The 16,447-nt window shown below is 37.2% G+C and overlaps 1 protein-coding gene across 1 annotated transcript; it reads left to right on the forward strand.

Moving 5' to 3' along the window:
- Positions 1-747: 747 nt before the first annotated feature.
- On the forward strand, positions 748-15,528 carry RNF32 (ring finger protein 32; the record flags this gene model as incomplete). The annotated part of the gene is made up of 8 exons (XM_082754362.1): positions 748-771; positions 1,288-1,552; positions 5,992-6,134; positions 8,105-8,137; positions 8,577-8,701; positions 8,917-9,025; positions 14,727-14,891; positions 15,289-15,528. 8 exons carry the CDS (start codon positions 748-750, stop codon positions 15,526-15,528), a joined length of 1,104 nt encoding a protein of 367 aa, XP_082610488.1.
- Between the last annotated feature and the right edge of the window lie 919 nt (positions 15,529-16,447).

Raw genomic sequence — 16,447 nt, forward strand, 5'->3', positions numbered from 1 at the left:
GCTTTGCTGCCAGGCAACAAGGTGCAACCAAGGTGCACAGAGGTTTCCATGGGTAAACACAGAGCAGCCGGGCTGAGGGGACTGTGAGTCAAAGACTGGGCACTGGGTGGGGAGAGATCCATGAGGTAAAAAATAGTTGGAGAGGTAACAAGGAGTGGAAGGAAGTCCAGTGCAAGGCCTGCACATATTTGCCATGAGTTGGCCTGGCCATGAGGCGGGCGCTGAGGGGCCATGGTGGGCAGGGCACAACGCATCGTCCAACCATGGCATGAGGGGCCATGGAGGTGGCACTGCTCTCCCTTGGTCACACAGAGGGGGAAGGCAGTGTTGGCCACGAAGGGGTTGCTAACATTGTCTTTGCTCACTCTGCCTCTGGTTTACTTGTCCGCAATAAACAGTTCAATGGGACTTACTGCTACAGCTGTATTTTTAACTTGGTCCGCTTGAAATTTGTTATTACCACCACTGGTTTTGAAGGTGTTCTGCTTAACAATATGTGCACAGAGAGAGATACACTGGGGATGAGATAAGGTTGACAGGGGAGGGGCACAGGCTTGTTTATGGACCCAGAGTTAACTTCTGTGCGTGGAATAAGTGTTAAGTTTTCCCCTCTGCCAGGCCTAGGGGAAAATGAACAAAACTGTAAGTATTAGCAAGGCTGTTTCTGCTGAGAAATGTTATTCATGTTCTTGGATATTTCTGTTCACAGAACCACGTGACTTTTGAAGAATCATCTAAAGACGGTCAATGGAGCGTCATGGTTTTTACAAGGTATGATTTCACATCTTTTAAAGTAAGGTAGAAGGGTGGGGAGAAATGCAGCAATAGATAAACACATTACCTGTATAAAAATAATATATTCTTGTTTATAGTCAGTGTTCTGAAGACAAGGATAGCCTTTGGGATTGTTTTTAATTGAAATAAAATGTGTTTGGGCATGCCAGACTTTTATAGTCCATAATGAGTTTATTGCATATAATAATTATGGGTTCAGTAATTAAAACTTAAAAATTACTGCTATTTTATTTAATATAAACGATAAATCAAAGATTTCATTTGACTTTTTATAAGTTAAAAACTAGGATGTGTCAGAAACATCAATCTTAGATTTCACATTATGGTAATTGTATGTTAGAATTCAAGTACAGGAGTTGCATGTGCATAAAAGTCAAAGACTTTTATGCACATGCAAAAACATTGGCTAAGAGCAGAATTTCATTTAAATTGGTATTTTATCTTTTTAATTCATTTACAATAATAGCTATAGAAGATTTTTTTTCTTTCTAGAGCCACTTTTCTGAACGAGAGGGGATGGCAGTTTCTGCAGTTGCTTTACAGGATCATATAATACACAGTCATCAGCTCCAGGATCTTTCATTAGCAGATCCTTTTAAGTCAAGGAATATCAGGAACATTTACAAACCTGTGAACAAAGAGATGGCCAAAGCAGTAATAGATACTGGACTACGAAAAAAGAGCACTCACCACAAAAATAAAGAAGATGCAGAAAGGGAGTATGTGCTTGATCCCAATCCTCCCCGTCTAACGTTAGGTAAACCTAATATATATAATATATTATATTCAGATTCATTAATTCTTTCATTTTATTTAAAATAAACTAAAATGAGGAAGCTAAACTTCCCATTCAATAAGATTATTCAGTGCTAGACAGCATAAAGTCTTGTTTTTCAGATATGTCATAGCCAGCTACTTAGGCCATTTTGTAAACGGTCATTTAAACAATGAAATCGTCATTGGTGTCTTGAATGCATCTTCATATCTGAAATGTATTAAAACCTATTAAAACCTAAAATGCAATGAAGGTGCATTATGACAACTAGTGCATCTTGAGGAAGAAAAATTCTAGTCTCTTACACTTTTTTAAAAAGTTTTCTGTATTGACTATCATAACTTTCATTACCTTATATTCTCAAATAAATCATCAGTTAAGTGGATATTGTATTTATTTGGGATAATGTATTACTAATAAGATAATTTTTATGTCTATTTGAAATTGTTTCTTTTATTCCTTATTCAGTAAAAAGACATTTACTACTGCTGCGTTAAATATATTCTGTGTTAATGTATACCCACCTTTACTCAAAGTTAAAAAGGTTTGTTTTTACAATGGTCCTGGGGCTAAACCCAGGAAGAATTAACACCTGTAGTTAAATACCTTTTTCAAATTTGGAAGCAAACATGCAGCAAGATAAAAGTCACAGATGTGAGGGCTTGGAATGATGCCTGGTGAGAAAACTCACTTTTAAATAGTATTATAATAATACAGTTGTAGAGCAGTGACAGATAATATTGCTTAAAAAAAAAAAAAAAAAAAAAAAAAAAAAAAAAAAAAACATAGCCATGGAGCATCTTAGCAGACCAGGAATCCAGATGTGCTTCACAGTGGTCAGTTTCCATTTTCTCTTGTCCCTTTCTAAAGGTTTCTACAGTATTCTTACCATGAACATCTTGTCTCCATCCTTTTTGCCGCCTTGATTACACTTGTCTGAAAGAATCTTCCAGCTCAACAGTTTACACTTTTAAGCATAATAAACTTTCATCATCATTAATAATTGTTTTATTTATTCTGTTTCATAAAAATGCCCCCAGGCCTCCCTGAAGATCATGTTGCCTTTGCTGTAGTAACTGTCACAGTAGTCCCAGCTCTAAAGAGAACCATGTAAATCAATGAGGCTCCATACAAGCACAGGCATCTGCCTTTTGGAATCAGCTGAAGGTTAAGAGGGTAACTTAAGATAATACACAACAAGCGAGTGTAACAAGTGATAGGACAAAGGTAGTAAGACTAGATTATTATTAGTATGTTTGCTTGGTTATACTTCTAAAGATGAGAGGGTTTTTTCTTTGGTTCCGTTTGAAGAGGAATTTGAAAGAGGAGAGAATGGGGGGGGGAGGGAGAAGAAAAGCAGAGAAGTACTGGGGTTAAGGCAAATATAAATAATGAGTGATTATGGAAGCTAAAGGTTGTGAAAAAATGCAGCCCAAGTGTGAGCATGTTCTCTGCAATTATAAGAAAGACGAAGTATTTTCTCTTTAAATCGCAGCATTGACTGAGAGGTCCCATATGAATGTTTGTGCAAGTGATTCAAAGAATGTGCTGAAAGATTTTAAGAAGTCATTGCAATTGTTTCTGTGTTTTGCTTATTAGTATTTTCACCTATAATCTCTCATGAATTTACAATGCTTATATTAAGCTTTCTCTTTTTTAAGAATTGTTCATTTTAAACCTTACAGTTGTGAAACAACAAACGTATTCAACATAGTTGAATACAGTTTTCTCTTCTCAAGTTTGTGGGTCTCAAACAGGCTTCTATCATTAATTTTTTTCTCAACAGGGGCTTGAGTCCTAAAAGCTAATCATAATGGTTTGGAGGTTACTGTATATAATCACTTTGCTAATGTTCATTTGAACATAAATAACTCAGATGTAAAATGGGTGTGTCACTAGATAGGTTGAGCTTGTAAATGACGCATAAGGCTGAAAACTCTTGGATGTCTTGAGCTGTGATAAAGGTAGGCTTTCATTACTTATATTTATTCTAAGTGGTGTTTCAAGAATATCTTCACAGAGCCATTTGCATCAACTGCATATCACTTCTTGTGTGTCCTGCTGCCAGTTTTCCTTCATCAACTACGTTGTATAAAAGCTTTCCTTCTAAGCACCTGTATAACCTGTCCCTCACAAATATCCCATCTGGTTTATATTATTTAGAAGTTAGGTTTTGCCTCCAATCTCTTCCTATTTGGCAGCTTTAATCATCCACTTGTGAAAGTTTTTAATAAGCTTTTTTTTTTTACCCCGGGCGTATACAAACGGCTTTCCACAAAGCCATCTCATTGTCTTCCCTAAAACAGTCTCTGACCACAGTGCTTGGAAGAAAATCAAGGGTAGGCATTTTTTGTGTTGTGATACTGTCTTTCATGCTGTGACTGGTTTGCTATGTTGTTCACTCCCTGTATATCCAGTTTTTGTCATCATAAAAACTGGCACTGTGTATATTGGACTATCAAAGTGGGATCCTGTTTCCTTATTTATTCACTGATACTCTTAGGTATTACTGTCAGATGAAATTTGATATATGTTTTTACTAGAACTTTTATCATGTATTTTATAATCTGATTCCTCTTTTGTAGCAGAAACACACTGATCTGAGCACCATGTGCTCCTCAAGGATTGGATAGTCTGTGCAGCATGTACTCTTCAAGAGAGAAAGCACCTGGTTAGAACTTTTTTCGCCACTCAGATGCCACTTTCAGCAATTCATGCATAAGCTTTAAGTCAAATACATATTCTGACCATAGATGAATATAGCATCTAAAGTTTGTAGGGTCTTTCATAGCTCTCTTCAAGCTCACATTATTTTTCACCACCAATATCACCAGATGAGTGCATTTTATTGCACCAGAATTGAAAGACAATGATACATATTGTTAAAATATATTTTACGTTTGGAAAATATAGTGCTGCATATATGTACAGTGCTGCTTGAGACTGAGTGGTTTGAACTGTAGCCCATAGCCTGCAGACAGAGCTGTGAGCTCCCCTCCTCACGTGTGGAGGTGCTGCCATCGTGTTCGGGTATCAAGTTGTCTGGGAACAGAAAGTGTTTCTAAGCTAAGACATTTCATATATGACCACCAATGTAATTTATGGTATTGCTTCAAATTTTCGTTTGATACTTAGGTTTATATGCATTGCAAAACATGCATGGTTGACATTTGGCTTGATACCTTTACAAGGGCGACAGAAGTAACAAGGTGGTGTGCCCGTGAACCAAACCTTAGGTGCAGAAAGGACTTTCCAAGTAGTTCCAAAGTACGCTGACACTCCTTGAAATCTCAAAGCCATCCAGTTGTTCTAAGATATTAAATCAAATTTGTTGTGTATGTTTGAAGCTATAAAGAAGGTCTATGCAAAGATTTTGGTAGGATCCATTCTCTGGTATGAATGAAAGTGTTGACCCTTCCCGTTTACAACTAAAGCTCCCAGGTAGGCATGATCAGCTTGGATTCTGATTATTCCTCTTCTTTCCTTCCATGTTCCTCTTCCTTTCTGGTTTTAGCAAATGCCATTGATGCCCTGTCATGGACTTGTGTTTTGCCTTATTACACATACCTAGAGCATTCCTCTACTGACTGTAATCAGTTCTCATAAACTGCTTACTCTGGTCTCAAAAGATGACAAAGGTCTATTCTTTGCTGTACCAAATAGTATATTTGGTATAGTGCTGGAATACTGATCCTGGCTCTTACCTGACATTTGTGGGGTTGGAAATATTGAAAGTATTTTCATTAATTCGTCCTTTGAGAAGGCTGAGATTTGTTGTGGATGTTCAGGAAAGCACCTCACAGTTACTGTTTGAAATTGACTAGATCATCTATTAGAAGTCACTGTCACTGGTGACCTGCGACAAAAGTCACTGTCATTGGTGTCCAGTAACCATCTCTTTTCTTTTATTAAGCTCCTTCTCTTGCATCCATCACAGTCATACCACACTTCAGCATTTTTCACCACCAATTTTTAATATACTGTTTCATCCATGTTTCATTTTATTTCAAGAATACCATCATGTAATGTTAAAGAAACCTTTAGAAATGAATTCCCAATCTTGTTTATACTTAGATTTTGAAATTATGTTATTGTGCTTTGTTACATTGTCTAGTTAATTATCCCCATCTTAATAGCTGTGAACAGCTATCAAATTCATATTACTTAGCAAATAAGTTTACATTTTTAAAATTCCTATATAAATCCTGTAATTGAAAGAAGTTCCAAAATTAGAAAATAGCTAGCTAATAGTAGGAGGTATGTTGCCCGCCAGTAGTTTGTTTGATGATAAATTTATTTGAAGTATTTGTATAAGTATTTTTAAATAAATGCATTATCAATGAATTTCATATGCAGAAAAGCCATTGTCTGCATCTGCCAGTGGGCATTATCCAGTGATTTGTTCTTTTTGCTGTCTGCAGCTCAGAAATTAGGACTAGTTGAGCCCCCTTCCTTGCCACTAACTGCTGAAGAATGGGCAAAAATAAAGCAGAGATCCATACAGCATGGGGATTCCATACAGCCTTGTGCAATATGCAGGGAAGAGTTTGCACTTCAGCCTCAGGTACATTATCTGTGCACTACACAATTTAATTAAGATTTTCCAGAGTTACGGCTAAGACTCATTAGGTGGAGGAGGAAAGGAAGGTGACAGGACGAGGGGGAATGGGCTTAAGTTGAGCCAGGGGAGTTTTAGGCTAGATGTTAGGAAGAACTTCTTCACTGAAAGGGTTGTGAGGCACTGGAACAGGCTGCCCAGGGAAGTGGTGGAGTCACCATCCCTGGAAGTCTTCAAAAGACGTTTAGATGTAGAGCTTAGGGATATGGTTTAGTGGAGGGCTGTTAGCGTTAGGTTGAAGGTTGGACTCGATGACCTTGAGGTCTCTTCCAACCTAGAAATTCTGTGATTCTGTGATTCTGTGAAATTAAAAGGTCAACCTTAAGACACCATTTAGTATTTAATAGCTGGACCTAGCTATTATCAGCCTACTCTGAAAGTATTTTGGAAATGAGATGTTAGAGAAAGGTTGGTAGTGTTTGATCACTGATGAGGTTATGATAGTAGAGGAGAAGGCAGTCAGCAATTTTTGTCTGCTCTTGCAAAGCAAATATAGGCTATTTTTTGCTCCGTTTTAACTCCTGTTGTATCTGATCTTATCCTTTGCTCATCAGAATGGTAAATATTCACTAATTAAACAATTTCAGATATGTTTTGTTTTCTCACAAGTTTTATTACTTTGTAGTTTAATTCAATAGTCATTTCTATGTGGAAAATGGAAGTAGGTGTGCCCTTAATGCCATTCCATCATTTACTTCGGTTATCTGAATGAACGCTTGCATTTTACCTTGGTGGCCATGTGTGTAGCATCATGCTTTATTAGATTCTCTCATGTATCATCTTGAAAATGTTAAGCAAAAGGGACAGGTGACTGATTGAAGAGGAGTGCAGCTCCAGAGAGGCGGTGATGGTAATTAGAAGAATTACCTGAACTGCTTGCAAGTTTCTTTCCACAGTGTGTTTCAGGGTGTTTCTTTTCTACCTTTTCCCTCTTTTTAATTTGTTTTCCTTTAAGATTTTTTACAGTCAAGCCTGCGATGTGAATCAAGGTCTTTAATAACCTTAAATGGAGGGGGTTTGCTTCCTTTTACTTCAACATTAACTGGAGGTGTACAATTGTCCAAAGACAGGTGGGATGGATCTGGCAAAAGACCATTCTGCCAATTTCTGGCTACCTAGAAGTCTAAAGCTTGACAAGAGAGAGCAAAAGACGGCACTCATTAAGAAGGTTACTTTAGATTTGGCACAAAAAGGGAAATGCCTCTGGAATTCTTTTTGTCCTCAGTGTTTCGTTAGCTTTCATCCCTCAAGGGAAAAAAGCCACTGTATCTGAAAGCTTTTCCTTCAGCTGGCTGCTAGCCATTAATCCTTTTGTGTTTGCGAGCTCAATAGTGCACACTACTTGTTCTGGTTTTCACTCCTTTCCCAGTTTTTCCTTCCCCTAAGAGCCAACTGCCTTTTTTGTCCAACTCTGTATCTTTTGTCAGGATGGAGATCATCAGCATTTGGTGGGAATTTAGGTCAGATAAAGGTGAAGTTTTCTTGTAGCCTGTGAACATGCTTTCTCTCTCTCTTTTTTTTTTTTTTTTTTTTTTTTTTTTTTTTTTGTACATGTGAAATGCTGCATTTGATGTATATCACTTCTTGAAATTTAACGTCTTTGTGGGGGAAAGGGAAAAAAATAATCAGCTTTCATTTTAAGTACTTGTTTCATAATCTTTTGCTCAAGTCAATGGCAGTTGGCATTTCTTACTTTCTGCCACTCCATGTGTTGTCAATGCAAAAATTCACAAATTGGTTTAAGCTGTTCTCTATTAAGTAATTTGTATAGAAGACTAATTTTATTTTCACCAGATGCAATAATCACAGAAAGAAAGTGATAACCTTTCAGGCAGTCAGAATTTTTGTCAATGTTCTTTTCTTTTCAGCATTTATAATGGCTTTAAGTCTTGTGTTTTTGTTCCTTTGAAAAATAGGTGCTGCTTTCATGTTCCCATGTATTCCATAAAGTGAGTATTCATTTGTTTAACAGTTCAAACATATATAATACATGTTTTAAACTACTTAAGTGAATATCTTAATTAATTAAATATAATCTTGAGAAATAATTTTGTTTCTGGATTCTTACAGTAAGAAATTAAATTTTATGCTATTTTATGATGAGGCCCTTCACTCCATTTATTATCTATTCAAAGCTGTATGGGAAATCATAGTTTGTAACTGAGTTATGCATTTGTATACAAAACAGGAATAGCTTAATTTAAAAAAAATAAATCATAGGAATATACTTACATTTCCAAATTTCTCTAATATTTTAATTATAAAAATAAACATTTTGTACAGTTTTCATAGATTGTTGCATGAAGCTTTTACATTCTGTAATCTGACCTGTTTCACCTGTTTCAATGATATCAAATATATTGTAATTAATTGCTTTTTTTTTTTCAGGCATGCCTGAAAGCCTTTGAAAAATTTACAGGTAAAAAGTCTTGTCCTATGTGTAGGAAAAAGCAGTACCAGACCAGAGTAATACATGATGGGGCGCGCTTGTATAAAATAAAGTGTGTTATTAGGTAAGCCTTACTTATGCTAGAGGCATCATCACTGGACGAAACTTATTTCCAAATAATGTTCCAAATTTGTTAAAACTTTAATAAGAAACTAGACAGAATGAATGCACTACAAAAGTTAATGTTTGGGGGAAACAATGTAAAATGATTGTTTCACGTAAATAGCAAAACTATATAAATTTAATTTTCCTCTTCTTGAACAATCCTTTTTCTTACAGAATTCAAGCCTCATGGAGGGGATATATTGTTAGAAAATGGTACAAAAACTTGAGAAAAACAGTGCCTCCTAAAGACAGCAAACTAAGAAAACAGTTCTTTGAGGAAAAGGTATGTTGGACTTGCTTCTGTGGTCCATTTCTTTGATGTGATTAAACTCCCTTAAATCAAAACTCTTGAGTATCTGCTCTCTACCTTTTCATTTATTCCTTGTCGCTCATGCCAAGCAAGCAGCATTGGAAACACTGTGTTGTTCTGTTAGTCTCTTCACGCCACCCTCTTTTCAAGGTAAAAATCAGAGAAAATAATTCAAGGCCTGCCTTTTGCCTTGGCCAACATCAACAAGGGTTTTTATGAGTCTCTATTTCCCTTCCATTTCTGATAAGTCACAGTAATCTGTTTCCCATGAGGGGGTATTTATGGTTGTGGAGTCTTTTCCGCGCGCCAGTATAATAAGGGGAGAAACAAACAAATGCATAAACAATCATATCCTCTCTGCAGTCCCAGAATTTCTTCACTCAGCACAGACCTGGATAGTTCCATCATGTAGATTCACTCTTCTCTAACTTCTGCTCAAATGCAAGTCGGACTATAATAAATTGGGGTCCTGACCCCATACAAATTAGGCCATATCAGGTACAAGGATTTTGCAGTGACCCTGCATCCCTTCAAGCATGCAGCTGCAATCCTCAAGTTCTTTGCCAACTTCCCACCTTCCCCCAGTTTAATAACAGCCAGTCCAACTCAACTTTTCAGTACAAAAACCACTCTGGTGTGCAATTACCAACCCATCCCTCAGGCAGCAAGATATGCCATTTTCCAGTCCAGGTTATCAAATGGCCTGATCAATAGGCCTGATCAATCAAGACATGAATTTCAGCATAGCTAGTGCTTACAACAAGGAAAATACTCTTACCTGCATTGCAAGCTAAATCAGTGGTAGGTTTAAACCAATACTTGAATCATTCTGGTTTATTTTTTGTTGATGGTTGGTTGGTTGGTTTTTTAATCACTACTGTATTCAAATAGAAGACTGCTTATAGAGGAAGGCTTCTTACTGCCTATCCTTTCATTGTTTGCCGCACTTACTTGGTTGTATACCGCTAGAGCACAGTTTTGGATGCAGGGACCCTCTCTGGCTGTATTATGTATGATATTTATGTATGATGGGTACCCTACAGATCATCTTGCAGACTGTTACAACAAAACTGATAGCACTGTTCTGCTTCTGTGGTGCCGGTGGCTATGGGAGACAAAATACTGCTCTCAGCCTGGCTATGGAGACAGTTCAATGGTTGTTGTACTGCCTTGTAGTCAATGCAAAGTCCTTTGCTAATGGAAAAAAAAAAATGGGGGTAACTGAAGAAAGCTAACATTACATGTGGAAGTGCTTAAACGTTTAAGTTTAGAAGAAGTGAATACTTTGGTGGCTTGTGACTGTCCTCAAGTAGCACGATGAGAACAGAAAACAGAAACAGATTTTCTTGCATGGAGGACCGGGGAATGCCTCTTTCCCAACAAGGTTATCAACCTTCTGTGAGATCAAGACACCATGCTTAATTACACACAACATCTCAGTAATGGGAAGCTGAAGAAAGCTTCTAAATGTGCTGAAATAGCTGGCTGCTATTTGTTATATTTTTTTTCCTCACCAGAACTTCAGATGTCTGCAGTAGTTGTCTATTAAGCTACCTACAATGGGCTAGCTTTTAGAGACCTTATGTTAGATAACAGTTTTAGGAAGAAACAAATGGATAAAACTGCTCACATTTTATCAGATGATAGTAAACCATGGGATAATCTTCCTTTAAGATTTTGTCCACGTATAGTTTTCAGCATTAAGAAATAATTCTCATACATACCACTTCAGGTTTTTGCAGAGAACAAAATGGGAACTAATTCTTCACCTTCTAATAAGAATAAACTTATAAAGTCTTCTTATATGGATTAGCCAGGTTTAAATTAATTCAGTACCAATTACAATTAAAGGATATACATCCATTTTTCTTAGTGGCTCTCAAGTGGGAATTGTAGATGAGTTTTCCTACTGTTAGCTCTTATACTTTTAAGTGTTGGTTGATGAAAACACTAAAGAAATTTTTCACAAGGAGCTATCCATTTCCAGAAGCTAAAAAGCTTTTCTAAAATAAATTTTGCCTCTCAAGCTTGTGCTGTGCTTTTAAAATGTCACTTCCTAAATGTTAGCATAATCAAACAGCATCACAACTGGAAAAAAATCAAAATTTTAATAACCCTTCCTCTTCTGGAAGGATGGCAAAGGTTAAATGTCAAGTTTCATACTCTTAAATAAATATCACAAAATAAAAAATGATGTCTGAAATATTAGTTCTAGAAGGACATACATTACTTGTTTCAGGGTCATACAGTAGCCCTTATTACACCTATGATTGGATTTTTTAATAATCTAGATCAAAGGAGATAAGAAAGGCCAGAATCCAAACAATGCTGCTTTTTTAGCGCTGGTATATGCAGAAAGTAGGGTGTTGCTTCAGCATGTTAGGTAGTGAATTTCTTTGATCCTTTCTATAAATGTCACTTGTGTATGTCATTTAATTGTGGTATAGCCTTTTATTGATGCAATGAAATCTTTTCAAATGCATTGCATTATCTCCAGCTTTGCTAAATATGTTGACCATTGTTTAGGAAGCAAGGTAAGTCACTGTGAAATGGTGTAGCTGGCTTTAGTTTCTTCCTCCCCCTCCACGTGATTTCTCCCAACGATTTTAATTTAAATCTCACCAAACAGTATAATGGTCCTGGAATTTGTTTAGTCGTTTGACTTCCTTTATCACATGGAGATGGTAAACATTCTGTTGCTAACTTGAAGTGGCTCCAAGCAGCAAAATGAGGAGGATATTAAACCAGTAAAAGCTTATCAACTGATTCATTGATATGCTGTAAATTCCAGCCTTTTCATTTTACTTTTGAGGGTTGCCATAAGTCAACACATTAGTAAGCAATTTGCAGACATTGGATCACTTAAAAAGGCTTCCCTGTGGACAAAGTTCACATCGGTGCTTTGTTTTGTCATTTTATTTTATCATAGTCTTGTGCTTCTGTACAGATGACTGATGTAGTTCTGCATATCGACAGAGTATTTCAAATATTCTGTTTATGCCATGCTATTCGAGTTTTAAGATGTCACGGATGAAATACACTAGCATAGCATTTTCAGAAATAAATTCTATTAGTTTCAGATCTGGGAAAAAAAATGTATTCCACGTTATGCAGTAGGACACAGCAAGATTGAATATTTAAATGTTAGAACACAATATAACACTAACAATTTATATAAAATGCTTATTCCTTTCTGTACATTTTGACAGTACTGTTTTGCTAGTTAACATAAAATTTGAGTTATATTTGTTGCATTTTTTTTCCTTCCCAAACCTGGACTCTATTTGCTGATTGATGAATATGGGTTGGGTCAGGTCATGCTGCAGAAAATACAGGAGTAGCTCAAAGCAGATAGTATCTTAGCAGCAGGGGAACTTAATAGAACGCTGTCTTAGGCAGGAATTTTCCTCTATTTTTACAGTTTCTGTGCAAGGAAGCTCATGAGGGGGACTCTCAGGATCATTTAGTGAAATGGGCTAGAGAAACACAAGTTCAAGCTCAGAAGTGGAGGGCTTCTCCCTGCTGAGGGAAAAGGGATCAAACAGTGCAGGCACAGAAAGAAAGCGGACACTACTTAGTTTAATGCAATCCCAGCCACTTTCTCTGCCTCCTGCTTTCTGCTTCCATTGTTGGTTAATTTTCCTCAGCGGTCTGTCAAGTAGTACTGTAGTTCACAAAGACAGACTGAGTCCTGGAGCTGACCACATGCTGTTTGTGTCGCTCTCAGATTCACAGAAATAGACACTGGACCAGGGCCAAGTCAAAATGTGGTGGTTTTCCCTCAAATTTTGGGTCCTGAGAGGCTCTCAGTGAAAGATAAAGCATCTTCATGGTTGCTCTAGCTTCCCACTGCCCTAGCTTTCTTGTGAAAACAATTCAGGTTTGTTCAAGTTTGATACTGACATAAATGAAGACTGAGCATAAATCAGGACCAAAGCAGATCCAGTTTTAGAACTTAGGTAACAACAGTTCAGATTAAGCAGTGACATTCCTAGTAGTTTTATTAAATATATAATCACCTCAAGCCATCAAAGACCAACTCTGATTAAGCGTAGTGCATTGGTATTTCACGTCTCGGTCATTACTTGGGATTGTTTGGAAACCACGTAGTGTAAATATTGAAGGAGGCCTGTGGTGGGATTTTTGTTTGTTTATTTTTTGTTTTACACATACCACTAAAGGTCAGTGTGTGTGTTTGCATGGAACAGAATTACTTTTTGCTTTCTTGTCGGTGAGCAATCATGAAGGAAGCACAAGATTACCCATCTGCTCTTTGCTAGATATAGAATTTCTCCCACAAAATTCATAAAGTACTGCTTCGTTTCATATCACGCTGTGATTAACATGCATACACCACGCAGGGGGGCTCAGAGGGATTTCATTTTTATTTAGTTACACTAAGTTCATACGTCAGCATCATGTAACACTGTAGCTAAGCCCAATTGGCACTGACAGGTGGATACATCCTTTTTCAATATGCTGTTGTGCTAGAGATCATTTGCAAATACAGCAAGTCATAATAGATCTCATCTATCACTGAATTAAACTGTAAAATTAAAAAAAAAAAAATACACAGCATCAAAGCTAACAGCAAGAACCAAATGACTTGTCTTGTGTGATAGTTTTCATGATTTCTCTTATCTGGCCACTTCTAATATTTGTCTCCTTGAAGTCTCTATTGAGAGAAAAAAAAAAAAAGGTTTCACTGGAACACATTCTCATACTTGTGCATTATGTGATGATATTATTAAAAACTGCTATTGTGTTTTTTTTCATGTTCAAGAAAGAAACGAGAGTTTCAGAGTTTGAATGATAACTTAGAGCATTAAGTGAGCTTTTCAGATAGGCTTTTGGTTGGCTGGTTTCTATGGTGATTTTTTTTTCTTTTTTGTTGGTTCTTTACGTTTGGGGGAGTGTAGTGCAGGCAGAGGAGGTATTTGGCTTCTTGTGTCCCTCAGGTCTAGAAAACTTTGCCTTGAATATTCTGATGTATGCTATGAAAGGTCACCTTTAGCAGTTGTAAGGGAGCATGTCCTAATATAAAAAGCTGCCAAAGGAGTAAAATGAAGCAATAAGAAAGTGTTCAGGCACCATTGAGGTATCTGACCTTGACAACTCCTACTACCTCACCCCTCGCTTCCCACCCCTTCCTCCCTGAAAAGATGGCTCACTGTTTTTCTATTGAGTTTTCACTCAAAGGAAATGTATGGAGAGGAAGGGTCACATTCCAACACCTGTAACATGACCAGGCAGTGCTTCGCAAAACTGCTTTAACTATTTACAGGCAGAGTCTCCACAGCCAAGCCTAAAGCTTCTGTGACTCCCTATAGACCTTCCAGATAGTGTGGTAGCAACAAGAGAAATTTCTATACAATCTTTCGCTACAACACAGCTGTACTATCTCTGCTCCACCCAATGGGTTAAGAATGCTACGTCTATCTTCAGAAAGTTCATTCAAAACTGTGATTATTTCTCCATAGTATAATAGTCCATCAGTAGTGGCTGGGGACTTGATATTCCTAACCTTTAAATCTGCAGTGGACACCAGCTAAAATCGCAACAAGATTCCTGAGATCATGCAGCTAATCAGACCCCTTGTCCAAGAGCTGATAATTCCACATACAAACTGCTCATAAGCAACTCCAGGTCTAACAGGAGTCACTTTTCCTTTCAGGTTCAACAGATCAGCAGTTGCCTGTTGAGTTCTTACGACATAAACCTAGATGAATTTTTTGCTGAGATAGATTCCACTATAGCTGCAAGTCGAGATGTGTTTCAGCAGGTGGAAGAAAAAGAAATATTTGTAAGTGAAAATGACTGGGAGAAGATCCAGATGCAGGTTGGTTGGCTTTCTTGGTTTCAAACAAACAAGCAAGTTCTGCAATCATAATGTTTTTGCTCTTTTAACGCACAGAGATCTTCAGCACCACTGAGATTTTCTTGATTTTTTTTTTTGTTATAGTTTTGTGGGTTTTTAATATCTGTTCCAAATCAGGGATCTTTTTTTTAAAAAAAAAAAAAAAAAATTTACAGTTCAGAGACTTACTTCAGCAGCATCTCTTTTATTCCATTAAATAGCCCAAAGTGACTGTAGACAAAATTGAGTGAAAATATTCTTAGAATGTTCGAATTTTGACTACTGTATTTTGATAAACCTAATTAGCAATCTTGATATATTTATATTCTATTACTTTTATCACTCTACAGGATTTTTTGTTTTTATTTTGTTTACTTAGGCATTGCGGCAGGAGATAGTTGACTGTCCTATCTGTATCATGCCACTCAGTTCGACTTCTCAACCTGCCAGCATCCTTCCTGGTAACAGCAATCAGTTTTCACGACAGGCTGTTCTGCTTTCTTGTTCACATCTGTTTCATCATACCTGTCTTCAAGCATTTGAAGAGTTTTCCTTGGGAGTACGGCATATTTGTCCTTTATGTCGCTCATATTACCAAAAGAAGGTCCTCAAATGTTGATCTGTATAGCTCAATGAACGTCCTCGTAAAAATAGGTGACAACACGTGTACTTCTAACTCTGGAGCCTTTTCAGATCCAGATCTTTCAAGAACAAACAGTTTTTGTATGTACTATGGTATTCACTTTGTATTTAGAGAAATAAAAGTTAGAAGGGTGCTGTTGCTTCACTTTTATATTCAGTTTCACCTTTGGTCTCAGCATTTTTTTCTCCTCCCTCCCTCTGTCACTCCCACCTTTCCCAAAGATGACGCATAGTTGATTTCAGCATTGTGTTCCTTCAGCAAAAGACCACTGTTAGCCCTTACCTGTTTGTTTTTCTGCCTGTTATTTTGTAGCACTTGTACTGTATTCTGTTTGTGTGTTCTACAGATCAGCTGCTTAATAACTCAGATGAAAGGCAGCCAGAAAGCTGTCTATAGGGCTTTCAGAGACTGTTATTGTTAAGAATTTGTGGAGAATGTGTGATGCTGTAAAGGACTAGCAATTGATAACCCTATCTTGAAACCAGGGAGGAAAAAAGAAATCCTGAGGATTTGCAAATAACTAGTAGTTGACATGGGATTTACCAAGAAAAAAAAAAAAAAGCCAATTCGGTTAATTTGTGCAGCAGAATACAGTCCCACAGACGTAGTGGAAACCGTGAAATGTCACATTTTAACTTTAAGACTTCAGAAACTCTCCTACGTTATACCTCCGTGAGCAGGTCTTGAATTACCAGTATGAGAAGAAATAAAGTTGGTCTAGAAGTGGGATATAATTGAAAAATCCAAGAGCAAATACTCTTACATGTATATAGCAATAACCCTGTCTATAGTATCAAAGAATGTTCAGGGTTGGAAGGGACCTTAAAGATGATCGAGTGCCACCCCCTGCCATGGGCAGGGCCCCCTCCCAGCAGCCCAGGCTGCCCCCCAGCCC

This window comes from Aythya marila (assembly GCF_965140915.1).
Source record: "Aythya marila genome assembly, chromosome: 2".
In the NCBI taxonomy this organism is placed as follows: Eukaryota; Metazoa; Chordata; class Aves; order Anseriformes; family Anatidae; genus Aythya; species Aythya marila.